General features: G+C 34.6%; 3 protein-coding genes across 4 annotated transcripts; 1 reads left to right on the forward strand and 2 right to left on the reverse strand.

Annotated features, from left to right (window-relative positions):
• Window positions 1-389: 389 nt before the first annotated feature.
• LOC117638234 lies at window positions 390-4,940 on the reverse strand. 2 transcript variants are annotated; one of them, XM_034373364.1, is made up of 8 exons: window positions 4,555-4,940; window positions 3,189-3,909; window positions 2,903-3,100; window positions 2,478-2,817; window positions 1,868-1,965; window positions 1,610-1,804; window positions 1,330-1,422; window positions 390-1,258 (listed from the first exon to the last, which is right to left on the reverse strand). In XM_034373364.1, exons 2-8 carry the CDS (start codon window positions 3,846-3,848, stop codon window positions 617-619), a joined length of 2,226 nt encoding a protein of 741 aa, XP_034229255.1. In that variant the 5' UTR covers window positions 3,849-3,909; window positions 4,555-4,940; the 3' UTR covers window positions 390-616. The 2 variants fall into 2 exon arrangements, with proteins under 2 accessions (XP_034229255.1, XP_034229257.1); XM_034373366.1 differs by having other exon boundaries at window positions 3,189-3,312; window positions 4,555-4,934.
• Window positions 4,941-7,730: 2,790 nt separating this feature from the next.
• Window positions 7,731-9,900, forward strand: LOC117636886 (probable indole-3-pyruvate monooxygenase YUCCA10). Its single transcript, XM_034371600.1, has 4 exons — window positions 7,731-8,342; window positions 8,684-8,914; window positions 9,427-9,549; window positions 9,715-9,900. Exons 1-4 carry the CDS (start codon window positions 7,731-7,733, stop codon window positions 9,898-9,900), a joined length of 1,152 nt encoding a protein of 383 aa, XP_034227491.1.
• A 2,033-nt stretch (window positions 9,901-11,933) lies between these two features.
• On the reverse strand, window positions 11,934-13,341 carry LOC117637212. The gene has a single exon (XM_034372052.1). It carries the CDS (start codon window positions 13,198-13,200, stop codon window positions 12,202-12,204), a length of 999 nt encoding a protein of 332 aa, XP_034227943.1. The 5' UTR covers window positions 13,201-13,341; the 3' UTR covers window positions 11,934-12,201.
• Between the last annotated feature and the right edge of the window lie 931 nt (window positions 13,342-14,272).

Raw genomic sequence — 14,272 nt, forward strand, 5'->3', positions numbered from 1 at the left:
TAACATTTGATAATTTCATTCGGGATTCTTACAGACATTCATAAGACAATTTGTATCTATCCCATTATAACGGCAAGTCCTTCAAGAATCAAGGGTCTGAATTCTATCACCACAACATAATTATCAAGGGTCTCTATTATTACAGACATTCCTAGTAGATTTATCTTAGTATGAAAAATTAATTTTATGCAATCAACTTTAATTTGATCTCAACAATATATATGAGTCCATTGGAATGTGTGTTTTCAATACAATAGTTTCTTTAAGGAAAAAAGTCAGGTCATCTGCAATCACAAGAGCAAAAGTGAGAACTACTTTTTAAGTTCGCATGTGCAGAACCTGCTGTTACTGAAAACCCAGAAAGTGTTATTGGACAATGGACACAAAAATAATCCCGATTAGGAACGAAAAAGCTAGTTTCCATTCATTAAAGGAGAGTCATAATTACAATCATAATGAAGGATAGGCAAAAGGAGTCACATATTACCTACCATATTAAAACAAACTTTTCAAGCAGCGGAGCTTCTCTTTTTCTTCCTAATGTCACTTCCAAGTTGCTTTGTGTGTTAGCAGCCACCTTAGCTATATGATTTTAGAGTTCATTTATAACTAAATGTTACAAGAATCTGAATAAACTAGTACTAAGGTCAACCCAAGATGATTTGCATTGCTCGACCACCTTCACGGCTGCCTGCTTCTTGGACTTGATGTCAGCTGCTTGAGGATTCAAGGAGGCCAACTTCTGCTTGGCAATTTTAGTCTTATCAACAAAGGCAGCAAGAACCTCATCCATCTTAGTTTGTCTCTCAACGGCAGCGTCTAATATTGCTCTAAGATGCGCTATCTTCTTGGCAGCCACGCCTAAGCGTTCTTCAAGGGCTGGAATTTTAACAGCTTGCACCTCCAAGAATTCTTGAAGAGAAGAAAACTCCGAAGCTGTATCAATAGCTGTCTGTGCTTGCAGAAAGGCAGTAGCATTTTCCCGGAGCTCATTCCTAAACACTGTCAACCTAGTCTTCAAATGAGCACATGGGAAGACATCGGCTGACAAAAGAACCTCTGAAGAAGCCAAAAAAGCTTCTTGCATTTCAGAATTCGTTAAAGTATCAAAGCCTTGACAAAGGATTCCTCGAATGGTCTCCTTGGCAGACTCCACAGGTGCATGCATAGTTGTTGGCCGAACATCAGAATGATGGGTAACAGACCCCCGAAGTAGATCGATAACATCAGCCTCTAAGGAACTCAACTCATCCAACAACTACAGGGATACAGCAAAGTTAGTAGATGAACACAGCCAACCAAATATAAAAGATAAGAACTACAACTGACCTTGTGTGATCCGGCTGTAGGAAATAATTCTGAATGAAAATGGTTAATCAACAAGCTTGAACTTGAATTGGAGGGACAAATGGTTGCAGGCTCCTGAAAATTAAGAACATCAACCTAAAGACTAACACACATAGGCAAGTGGAAGGCTGTGTGACAGCATGGTATGGATTAACAAATAGGTCGTCAAGAATACCTCTTGAGAAACAACGACATTTTGTATTATGACAGGAAAATATGAAGATATAAACCCTGAAGGAAAAGAAACAGAGAATGTATTTACCTCCTGGTTAGATTCCACTAGAAATACCCCAGTAGATGGAGGCTGAGTCGCATCCAAAGGAGCCACATCAATTAGGTCAAATGATCGTGACTCTATAGATGGGACCAACTGGGGCTCAAGGTGCATAGCATTCCATGATGGCAAGGAGTTGGTGGGCCCATAAGTATCTACAAGGATGCCTGAGGTCTTCTTTGTCTGAAACAATGGAATGTCTGTTAATATGGTGAGAAAGTCTGCAACTTAAAAAGAAATCCTTACCTTAACCTTGAGCTTGTCGCCGACATGATCAATTGTCTTCCTCTTGGCAGACTGTGGGTCAGGGTCATTAGGGGTTTGAGAGGACAAAGTAGTAAGTGCTGCAGATAGATTTCTTTCTTATTAGAAAACTCTACAAACACAAATAAAAAAGCCTCTGCCTTTTATTTATCCCATTATAAAGAACAAGTTATAAAAACAAAGGACAAACACTATAACATTACGACAATAAGACAACGATTGCATCACTGTAAGATTTATATGCAATTAGCTGTATTTATAAATTTAAAAAAAAGTGAAAATGACATTTCAAAAGTTTCACGGAAGCCATTCTTCCACATTTCTTACCAAACAGAGCTCAATCAACTGTATAACATAGCAAAATTCAGAATTGACATTAGCACACAACAAGCTGTACAGCATGCAAAAAACTACATAGAAAGGGGTGCACACGTGTACAAGATATTAGGCTATGATCACAGCATTCCTATGATATCTTCATAAGAAAATTGAAAAAAGATTGTTATAAGCCATATCTTGCAAAAGATCTATAGACAAAAATAATTATAATTCAATAATTATGTTCAGCAATACTAACTCAGTAGATAATTACCTTCAAACGAGGGGGGGCCAGGATCCTCTTCAGCAGATTCTATTATGAGGCAGCTGGCCCTACTTTCCCACTCCTCCTTGTAACATCCATACTTCCCATATGTTCCCCAATTTATTCCTTTCCGACCAAACCGAGAACCCAATTCCAACTCAACGAGGGGGCGCAATATATTGGTGTTCACTTCCTGAATGCCAAATTGTTTTGGACTTAAATCAGGACGATGATACACAGCCTTCTCATAGCAAAGGAGGATTGTCCGCGACATGCCAATTTTCTCCTGCCCGGCACAATACTGTGGAAGAAAATCACAAGGTAGCCTTTTGTATGGCTGCCATACAATCTACAAGAAAACGAAAAGATAGTAGCCTGTAAAACAAAAGAAGAACCAATCAATGAAAGGAAAATCAAAGCGCAAAAACACTAACATCATCCTCCTTTAACCCATCCAGAATTTCCAGATATTCTTGTTTAGTAATTTTTTCTTCAGTATTGGAGTGCTCGCACAGGAGTTTTGTCCATCCTGCCAACAAAGGAAACGTTGTTGGAAGATAATCATCCACCGGATTAGCTCCATTCAAACAAAATCTCAGCAGCAGCTTAGGAATACGCTCCATTGCAAAAACCTGCATAAAAGAAAATAATAAAATTGTTAATCCGATTTGGAACATGAAAATTTAACAATGGATTAACACTAACTAAATTATTGCTTACCATAAGAGAATAGCTGTGTCCGATCAATATGTTTCTTCGGCGTGGTGAATAAGATTGCTTAAAATTCTCCATGGAAAGATGAAGATGAGCTAATAAAGCAGCACCCCATGCATAATCCTTTATGCTTTGAAGATTTTCCATAAGAGAAAGATACATAACAGGAACATTAGTTCCGTTATAACTCGGAACAACTATGGAGCTTATTAGATACAGCAGAAAAGCTCGAACATAAGGTTCAATCTCAGGACTATCTTGATCAATAGTCTCAGGAACTACCTCAAAATTCTTCCTAAGCCATGCTGAATTAGTGAAACCAGTTCTGGTTTTATCGCAAACATTACGGCCTAAGTATTTCATACAAAGCTCATTCCCTTTTGAATCAATACCCGTCACAGGATTACCATCTACTGGCAACCCTGTTATATACAATACATCTTCTAAACCAAAAACAAGTTTATGACCATTAAAAACGAAACATCTGCTTTTTATTTCATAGGATTCTACAAGTGCAGATAATAGGGGTAAATCATGGTTCACTGGAAAAGTAGTGAGCCTCAGTAACCCATCAAAGCCGGAGTCTTTAATTCTCTGTTTAACTCTTTTGTCAATCTTCCATTCCTTCAAATTATTTATGCCATCAAGTGCCTGCTCAATATCCATTTTTTGGGTATAACAATCAACACAATATACAAGACTGAGTACTATTGCTGATTAGCTTAACCTGCAGGAAGAAGAAAGTGGCAGAAAAGGCTTTTAAGGACCTTACTGACAAGTGACAACAGAAATAGTAGAAAATTGCTTATGATTTTGGCCCTCATTGTGGAACCCAAATCACTTCAACATCTACAAACCCACATCAGTTTTACACATGACGTTCATATGATCTATATATTCTAAACGAGAAAAGGAAAAGGCAAAAGATAAAAGCAAGATAAGCCAATCAGTTCCCCAATGAGAACCCAAGACATGCAAATTTTCAAACCCAAAATAGTCACACAATAACAACCAGTTAAACAATGACAATGAGAACAAAAATCAGGAGATGCATGCGGGCTAATTTATACAAATACAGTCAGTTTGAAGAAATACAAGGATTTGAGAAAGCTCAATACTTTCACAAACCGAAAAAGTGCAGAGAAAGCTATTATTCGCTTTTGATCCCGTTGGAATGCAAAACAGAGAATGCAATCATTGCAAGCTGCTTTATTTTGTTTGTTTTGTCTCTAATTTGAGAAAGGATTGCAGAGCCAAAGCAAACGAGTAAAAGAAAAAGAAAAAACTTGTCTTTTTTTTTTTTTTTTCCCCTAAAGAAGAAGGCCAAGAGCTTAGGGAGAGAAGATGGGGAATATTTGCTATATTCTCTCACCTGAAGTCAGTTCTTCACAACCTAAAAGCTTCACTCTTCAATTTCTTCACAACACAAAGCTTCGCTCTTCTCTCTGTGCACGACACAAAAGTTTCACTCTTCCCTCTCTGCAAAACACAAAAGCTTAACGCTTCTCTCTCTGCACAACACAAAAGCTTCACTCTTTCACTCCTCTAGAGAGAGGAAATGCATAGGCCTGTCACTGTTTTACTCTTGTGATCATGACAAAGCAGAAAACTCTTCTTGGGAAAGCGCGCTGAACAGCAAGCATGACAAGATACTTTTTTTTTTTTCCAATCAAGTATTAAATTGATCATGACAAAGCATAATTAAGTAATCCCATCAAGCACTTATATGTGAAAAGAAATGGTACTACTCACGTCATGCCCTATCCAATCATAAGACCCAGAAAATAAATTTGGCTCAACTCAAAATGTGTTTATGCTAGTTGTGTCAAGTGTAATTTGAGATATATTTTAAAAGAATTATAATATATAAAAGACTCGGAAAAATATCAGGAAATTTGATACGAAGTTTTTGACTATCGTTCGCTCCTATACAATTTTGGATCACTTTTTTCTATGTTCAAATTTAGGTAAAAAATTGTGAGGAAGATTGACGGTACTCTAGAATTTTAGAAATGACAACTATTTAGATATAATTTAAAGTTGAGATTTGTCACTTTCAATTTTTCTTTGTTTTTCTCACATGGAATTTTTAGATTTCTTTATTGTTTTTATTTATCCAAGCACGTTTTGGTTTTCAATTTAAAAATTATGACTTTTGTCAAAATCCTAATGGACCGGAAAGATACATAATGTTTTTGTATTAAAAAAGAAAATAAAGAAATTTCATGTCCCGCACGTTGGGTGTGCGTTAAGAAAATTAAAACTAGAGAAATAAGGGTACTTACACATGCATGTATAATTTATATCTTTATATCTTCATATTTTCATATCAATTCCTTAATTGATGATCGAATTTATCTCGCATTAATTTTGTATATAATATGACATGATTACCTTTGTCATGTTTGGTGACAATATTCAATAAAAATGGATGAAATATTCCTCATCAGGTCTTGCCATCCATAACAAACATAGAAGGAACATAATCAAATTTGAGAATGGCTACTTTAATTGTGGTATGTTATGTAACCTTAATTTGGATTGTCATGTGTAATGTGATAATTAAACTAATTATTTGTTTCTTTAATGATATATGAATACATGCAAAGTCACGAGTTCATCTAGCAATGCATGTTAATTAATCAAAGAATAAATTGTTACACTGATTTTTTTTTCTTTTTTTGGTCGAAAATTGTTAAAACTGATTTCAAGTGCATGTATGTTAGTTTATCAAAGTTTTGTAGCCATTTAAAACTCTCTTCGACCGTTCCAACATATATGTGAAACTATGGATTCCATGAAACCATGAATTTTCTAAACAAGCAAAAAAATATGAATCTCACCCATTCCTAAGGAGATATTTTACTGCTTAGGTTCCTCCCCCACCAATAATGTGAATAATTTATACGACATTTAGCTTTAATCTTTTGGAAGTCATTTTTCCTCAACTACAACTCATCTTTTTTTTTTTTTCTTTTTTTGTCTGAATAAAATCCTATTTTTTCTAAATAAAACTTAATGACTAGGATTCAACTAGCAAATTACCTAATCAAGCACAAAAGCGAATTTATTGTACTTTTTTAATTCCTAAAATAGCCCCAACTAAACTATTATTGTATTCGGTAATGCTACGGGCACCAACTCTTTTACTAACTTTTGGTTACCAACTGATGTGGCATATGACATGACAATAGATGTAATTTGCCACATCATCTTTTTAATTACCCAAAATTTAAAGTTTTAACTAAACTTAAAATAAAAAATAAAAAAATAAAAAAAATGTTCTCGAACTTGCTCATCTAGGATCTATGGTAATTAATCTTTCATGTATAGACGAGTATTCCATGCAACTGATATTTTTCTTTTCTTTCATGTAATAAAAATTAATTAATTAATGGTCTTCTTCCATCTGGATTTTTTTCCCTAAATTTTTCTGAAAACTTTGAGTGATGGTGGTGGTGACTACGAAAGAGGCTATGAAGGAGCTGTGTGGAGCGGCAATGCAGGGCGTACCGTTCATAGGTCGTGGCTGGTTTCCATGGATGAACGATGGTGGAGATGATTGTTGAGGAGATAAACACATAAAATTTATAAAAATTAATACCAGGTTAATGAAAAAGAAGAAGACATATTTAGAGTTTAGGGTTTAAAAAAATAAGACAAAATAAAATGAGGATGCGGCATATGACTTGGATTGACATGTCATATGCCACGTCAGTTGGTAACAAAAAGTTGGAAAAAGAATTGGTGCTCGTAGTATTACCGTTAGAATATATATTATACATATACATCTATATCATTAGAGGATATTAGATAATATTTAAATATAATTTTAGCATACTATGTATAATAAAATTCATTTATTCGAGTTATAGGAGGTTATGAGGGAATATTTGAAGTAATTTGTTTGTAGCCCATTATTTATGGGAGTGGAAACATAAATGTGTAGTGAGTTATTATTATTTATTTGCCTTAATTAGGTGATTGAAAAACGGTTAGCAACCAAATAAAGATCTAGTGGCATGATTTGTAAATAAATCAACCTACATGAACAAATTTTATCATAATTTAAAATTGGATTTTACTTAAACATTGTATTTTTAGTGGGTTATTGTTTAGAGTTTTTAAATTGTAAGAGCCTATTTTATTATAACCCGTCTCTAATTAAGGTTATTATCACACTTGTACAATTTGATAATCGACTTATTTAGATAAAAAGGAAATTGTAAAATGTACCAGCTACACACATACATGGTATAATATTGTAAATTGAAAAGTAATAATTTCATATATTTTTCTTGAATTATCTTAGTACATTGTATTTGGATAATTATATATATGGAAGCTCAAGAAAACATTGTGCCACCAACTACCATTAAATGCCAAATATATCATCCAACGGTATATGCTATATAAACATAGGAAACTCAAATCTATAAACCACCTGGATTCAAAGTCTCTTCTTGCTTTTGCAAACCTCGAAAACCCTTTAATCGAATTTGAAAACATTTTTCATTGTCGTTTTTTTTTTCTTTCTGCTGTCCAAAAATGGAGCAAGTGGATGTTGTGATCGTAGGTGCTGGTCCCGCCGGCATTGCAACCTCTGCATGTCTTAACCGCCTTAATATTTCAAACGTTGTACTTGAAAGAGAAGATTGTTATGCTTCTCTTTGGAAGAAAAGGTCGTATGATCGTCTGAAGCTTCACTTGGCAAAGCAATTTTGCGAGCTTCCCCATATGCCATTTCCTCCAAATGCACCAAAGTATGTCCCCAAGGATCAGTTTGTTGAATACTTGGATTCTTATGTGTCTCATTTCAAGATACAACCTCTGTACCATCGCGTCGTGGAAACTGCTTTCTACGACGCAGATGTCGAAAAATGGCACGTCATTGTGAAAAACACATCTTTGGATGCTCAAGAAATTTACCTTGGTAAGTTTCTTGTGGTTGCAAGTGGTGAAAATAGTGAGGGTTATATTCCTCAAGTGCAAGGCCTGGATAGCTTTGGAGGGGAGTTTATGCATTCAAGTAAGTATGAAAATGGCAAGAAATATAGTGGAAAAAATGTTTTGGTTGTTGGTTGTGGGAACTCAGGCATGGAAATTGCTTATGATTTATCAAATTCGGGTGCAAATACTTCCATTGTTGTCCGTACTCCGGTAAAACTTTTCTCTTGTATCTCTTTCTTTCTAATTTCCACATACAAATTAAAGAGTAATGTTATTTTTACCACATTTGTATATCATCTTATGTGATAGATGAAGTGGATAACCACATAAATTAAAAAAGTGTCAATAAATCATAAAAGAAAAGAAAATGTTAAAATTAATTTTAATCGACGTTGTTGTTCACCTCATCTGCCACATAAAGTAGTATATGAATATGGTATACAAATGTGGTAAGAGTATCATTTTTCCAAATTAAATTCTTCTTTAGATATTATTATTTTTCTTTCTTTCTTTATTAGTACCTAATTTGTTACCACATACAAAATTTTCAGATACATGTTCTCACCAAGGAAATCGTGTTCCTTGGAATGGTTATGGCAAAATACATTCCTATTAATTTTGTCGACAACGTTATGGTTGTCTTAAGCAAATTAAGGTTTGGAGATTTATCCAAGTATGGAATTCGAAGGCCCAAAAGTGGACCCTTTTTTCTCAAGGAAAAGGGTCAAGCCCCCATCATTGATGTAGGGAGCGTTAACAAGATCAGGACCGGAGAATTAAAGGTAAATATGCAATGAATATAATAACTTCATTTTTTTAATATAAATTATATATATACAGAAGCAAATATAAATCACTGTTTTCTTTTGAAATATCTCACGCTACATTTAAACAAAAATTAAGTTTTGTCTTTAATAAATTTTTCTGAAAGGTATAGCAGTGCACGACAGATTTTACGGGCCTTGACTTGTAGACCAAAAGTCTTAGGTTCAAATCCTCATGGCATCATAGTTGTGTGATATGAAAAATCCCCCAATTCCCCTAAACCCTATAATTTAGATTATCGTTTGTACTAAAAAAATAAATTATTCATTTTAGAGGTTAATAATTTTTTTTATTTAATTAGTATTTCAGATAGACAATCTAACAAGGGAATATTATTCTATATAAGTATGTGTGTGTTGATTCACCATGATTCCTTCTTTATTCTGTAATCGCTCGAATTACTTACCTTTTTATGGTAAGTTTTCCCTTAACATGAGTTGGTGATGATAACATTGACAATCTTCCCCAGGTCGTTCCATCCATCATAAGCATCCAAGGAGACAATATCGAGTTTGAGAATGGCTGCAAAGACCGCTTTGATGCTATTGTATTTGCTACTGGCTACAAAAGCACTGTGCTAAATTGGCTTAAGGTTATTACTTATCATTTTGAACATTTTCCTTTTCTTTTTCTAATTTAAAAGAGTAGAATAAGAGTCGAATTCTCACGATGATGTGATCAAATTAGGGCAGTATGTTGATGGAATTATAAAGCTCCACTACGTTTTAATTTGGTGATGTACTTGTAAATGTTGTAGGATGGGCACAATCTCTTCAATGACGATGGAATGCCGAAACAAAGTTTCCCAAATAACTGGAAAGGGAAGAACGGTCTTTACTGTGCTGGATTTTCTAGGCGTGGATTATTTGGCATTTCACACGATGCGCGAATGATAATAAGCGACATTAGCTTTGCTTTGGATCAGAACAAGAAAAAGAGTTAACTGACCAGCTTGACTACATTTACAAGCTGATTTTATATTTATATTTTTCTTTGATTTTCTTCTCAAGGCATGGATTTTGGGGTGTTTGGCATGACTTTGCCTTTCTAAGTAATTAAAATAACATTATCTGTGATGGATATTTGACTGAAAGCCAAGACCTCTACTTGTCAACTCAAACGCAAAAATGTCAAGTTTACCTCCTTCGGGGTTAGGGCTAGTGCAAAGGGCCAAGGAGAGGATAGAAGAAACAAGTTAAGATTATAATATGTTAAGGGTTCAATCTCTTGCTAGTTCAGGGGGATAACGGAGTGGAGAGAAATATTAGAATAATTAGGGTTTAATCTATTCTAATATTAACAATTAGAAAGCATTTCCAAAGTGAGGTGGCACTTGTATTTTACCTATTAAACTTACGTATCCTATCAAATTTTAAAATTTAGGAACAGGTTAAGGTCATGGAAAGGCAATTTTTTCTACCAATACGGAAAACAAAATTCATTTTAGGCATTTCCAAAATATGGTGTGGCCTAGACGAATAGAGAGAGGGATGGTGGTGAGTAAACTAATTTAAAATTGAGTAATGCTACACTTATCACATTTTTATCCTATATTTTTATACCACATGATGTGGCATGTCCATATCATATGCCACATTAATTAAAATCAATAAATTGCATTTTAATAAAGAAAGTTTTATTAACATTTTTTTTTTTAAAAGTGTTAATCAATCATAAAAGAAAAGAAAATATTAAATACTTTTAATTGATGTGGCTGTTCACCTCATCTGTCACATAAGGTGGTATGAGAATGTGATATGCAAATGTGGTAAGAGTAACATTATTCTTTAAAATTTGATTAAAAAATAACAACTCCACAAAAGCTCATAAGCTCAATACCACAAAATATCAAAAGGATATTGTTCGTCCCATTCCTTATATGGAGACATTCCTCATTTTTGTAAAAAAACACAAAGAGAAATTTCTATTTAGTGTGATTAGTAAGAAAGTAGGAGTTTCTATTTGTAGGGAAATGAGGGAAGTAGTTTCTATATGTAGAAAGCTTCAATTGAGGAATCCCTCAAAGAAGGTTAAATAATGTGAGTGACACCCTTGTAGGGGTCGACACACATAGTATTTAAAGGATCAGAATCGTCTATTTTATCTATTCATTCAAAGATCATTATGCTAAAACCAAAAACAAAAATTACTTGAATCCGAAATCATTTAGTGACTTAATTAATGGTTGTCATTTTTGTATTTTCTTGAAGAACCATGATTGCTATTTTTTAAGTCACAATTAGAAGTCTTAATGACTTTTGATTTATGCAAATTTTTACTTATGAATGAAGACTTGAAAAATACAAGGTATCATTGAATCCCTCAATAAAAAAGGGGATTGTTTCCTTCTAATTTATCAAAAACAGAAAAAAAAAATAGAAATGCAATTTATAAACCAATAAATTAACTTTTAAAGAAAAAAAAAAGAAGAAAAGAAAAGTTACCTGCACCCAACCATCCCCGAAAGAGAACCTCAACCACCACCAACCCCTCTTGCCACCTTTCTCCCCCACGCAATCTCTCCTCCTTGTTTTCCCGTCCCCACTTCCGGCCTCAATCTTCTCAAGACGTCCGGCCCCACCCCAATCTCCCTCAATAGCAACCTCCCCAAAACAACGACACCACCACCAATTTGGGCCGAAGCCCAAACTAAGCACAGATCAATATGGGCCGAGATACCGAGCCATTTATTCTCAATGGAAATAAAGACATCTCCACCCTCATGCTAGAAAGCCTACCTGCTTTAATCAAAGTCCACGGCCCAAACCTTATAAGCTTCATCATTCTATGAATCTAACATCTATAAGGAGGACTTTGTCAATTTGCCTCCTGAATTTTACGGTAAGTATGGCTTGGGTCCTTAAATGAGATGTGAAAAATACTTAACAGGGATGAGGATGAAAACAGTATACACATCCATGATTCGCCCCATTGCCATAACTTTTGGGACCCCAAAACTCAAAAATCCACTTCAAATGTCCTTGCCAAAATTTTCCAAATAAAATATCATGTGATCACATCAATATCAATCAACCTATGTGTTGCTTTAAGCATTACCCAAAAATTTAGGTAGAGAAGAGGAAAGGTCAAAAGCTTGAACATCACATGTGGGGTTTCAAAAACTACTTTATGATTACATAACCATAGATATATTTAATGGTTCTACCTAATAATAATCAAGACAAGTAGGCAGTACAAAAGAAATTAATATCATTATCATCACCGGCCAAGGACTAATATTTGTTCAAACATAAACTTGCTCAAGCTGAACATCTTTAGCAGTCAAAGGAACATAGTCTCCTAAATAAACCTCCAGATGATCTGATAGGGCAGATTTGTCGATGTTTTCATGGTGGTAAGACTTGCAGACAAAATAGAGCACAGTTTGGATGACAAGCCAGAACAAGATGAGCTTGAACAGCAGCAACAAGCATATAATTCCATAAGCAACTCTACCCACCACACCAAATGAATATCCATGCACAACTAGCTTTTGAAATGCAAACTGCAGAAGGCCGGCCAGAACATTGAGCATGAAATAAATAATTGCAGCCACCCACATGTTTCCTTTTAGCAACGCCTTGCTCTTGGTCATGGCTTTGATCCCTCTTGCTTCCTCTAACACAGAGACCACGCTCGCCAGTAGCCAGATTAAGGACAAGTAAACGAACCCGATGAAATAAAAGATGAGCAGAAAGAAACCAATAATACCACCAGCGTCAGTAAGGGCGACCGAAACTAACCAAATAATTAGGACAATAAAAGCCACTATGTTGTAGGCAAAGAAAGCCATGAAAGTGCAAAAGAACGTCACCATGACTCGCTTCCACACTTTCGGGACAACGCTCATCACCTTCCTGTAGGTGATTTCTCGCCCCGTGTATATACATGCGATCGTGTATACCACGGCCGAGGTGGAGAGGAGGCTGAAGATGAGCAAGAAAGTGAAGTATACAGCTTTGAAAAGCCAAAAAGTTACCCACTCAGAGGATATGACATCCGATACTTTTTGATATCTTGGACTGTTGGTGTTTGTTCGGTCTAAGACTCTTTCGTTGTGGATGATCTTTAAGAGAAGGATGTTTGAGAGCTCTATGTGAGCTAAGAAGATGAAGCTCAAAGGGAGGATCAGGGTTAAGGTGATTTGGCTGAAGATTTTTCTCCATGAAAATACAATTTTGTAGGCTTCTTTGCAGATGCCAAAGATCCCAAGAAATTGCAGTTCATCTTGTTCTCTATCCATGGGGACTTTTCTTCAATTGGGTTGTTGATTTACAGAGAGAAATGTGAGGAGGGGGATAGGAGAAAAGATTGGGATATTGGAGAAGAAATGTTTTGGAAGAAGGTATATAGGAAAGTAGGTTGGACATTATGATACAAGATTACCCTTGAGTTTCCACGAAACCAACCAAGTCAATGTATTAGTTCTTTAGAAGTCAATGGTTTTTTTTTTTCTTTCTATTTCTTTGCCAAGAGTCAAGGTTTATATTGATTATGGAGTAAATAGGGAGATAACATATTCTGAATGATGCTTTATACTCACTATTTTTTTCTCCTCATTTTTATAGCATTTGTGGAATTTCTCAATTGTTGTGATTTATTTATTTATTTTTAATGTTTGAGTCTCTGTCATTTTTAATTGGAATATTTTCATTCAGATAATTTATAAAGATTTTTTTAAATTTAAAATTATTTTAAACATTGGTTGAGCTCTTCTACTTTCATTTATGTAGATAGAAGTTCGAAACCCCCAAACATTTAATGAATATTTGTGTGTAAACCCCCTTTCCTTCAATCGCTAGTTTTACTATCATTCTTAAATATATCAGGTTACACAATAAGAATAGTCTGGCTAGAATTTTATTAAGGCGATTTGTTCTTCAGCATCATTCTTAATGAAAAATTGAAAAGTGTACATGTATATTATTGACTTTGCCCATATATTCCATACCCCTTGCAAGTTGCATCACAATCTCACCTTATTCAAAGTTTACAAAAGGACCATTTATATTCTTATTCAGCAAGTTTCATTGGAGTCGTTAACCCTGCCCCCACCACCATATCATCAATTTCTTTTTCTAACTTATTTAGCGGGTTGGTTATTGGTTTTCCTAATCCCAATCATTAACGAGAAAATCTTCCTTATTTCATGAAAGCTGGAAATTAGTTAGAGTAAATTACAGATAACTCGCAAAACAAATTATTGCTTATTTTTCGAGTTTATTTATAAACTATTGATAATTCAAAAGAGAATTTCAGTAATAAACTCATTTTAGTCTGACATAATATACAAAAGTATTTAAAATAAAAAACTA

This window comes from Prunus dulcis, chromosome 8 (assembly GCF_902201215.1).
Source record: "Prunus dulcis chromosome 8, ALMONDv2, whole genome shotgun sequence".
In the NCBI taxonomy this organism is placed as follows: Eukaryota; Viridiplantae; Streptophyta; class Magnoliopsida; order Rosales; family Rosaceae; genus Prunus; species Prunus dulcis.

Excerpts from the sequence above, each read along its gene's own strand:
- LOC117638234 (XM_034373364.1), bottom strand. The coding sequence starts at position 3,848 with ATGGATATTGAGCAGGCACTTGATGGCATAAATAATTTGAAGGAATGG. Across the intron at positions 3,101-3,188 it reads GACACAGCTATTCTCTTATG|GTTTTTGCAATGGAGCGTAT; the intron begins GTAAGCAATAAT and ends TCTTTTATGCAG. Across the intron at positions 1,423-1,609 it reads TAGTGGAATCTAACCAGGAG|GAGCCTGCAACCATTTGTCC; the intron begins GTAAATACATTC and ends CTTAATTTTCAG.
- LOC117636886 (XM_034371600.1), top strand. The coding sequence starts at position 7,731 with ATGGAGCAAGTGGATGTTGTGATCGTAGGTGCTGGTCCCGCCGGCATT. Across the intron at positions 8,343-8,683 it reads CCATTGTTGTCCGTACTCCG|ATACATGTTCTCACCAAGGA; the intron begins GTAAAACTTTTC and ends CAAAATTTTCAG. Across the intron at positions 8,915-9,426 it reads TCAGGACCGGAGAATTAAAG|GTCGTTCCATCCATCATAAG; the intron begins GTAAATATGCAA and ends AATCTTCCCCAG.
- LOC117637212 (XM_034372052.1), bottom strand. The coding sequence starts at position 13,200 with ATGGATAGAGAACAAGATGAACTGCAATTTCTTGGGATCTTTGGCATC.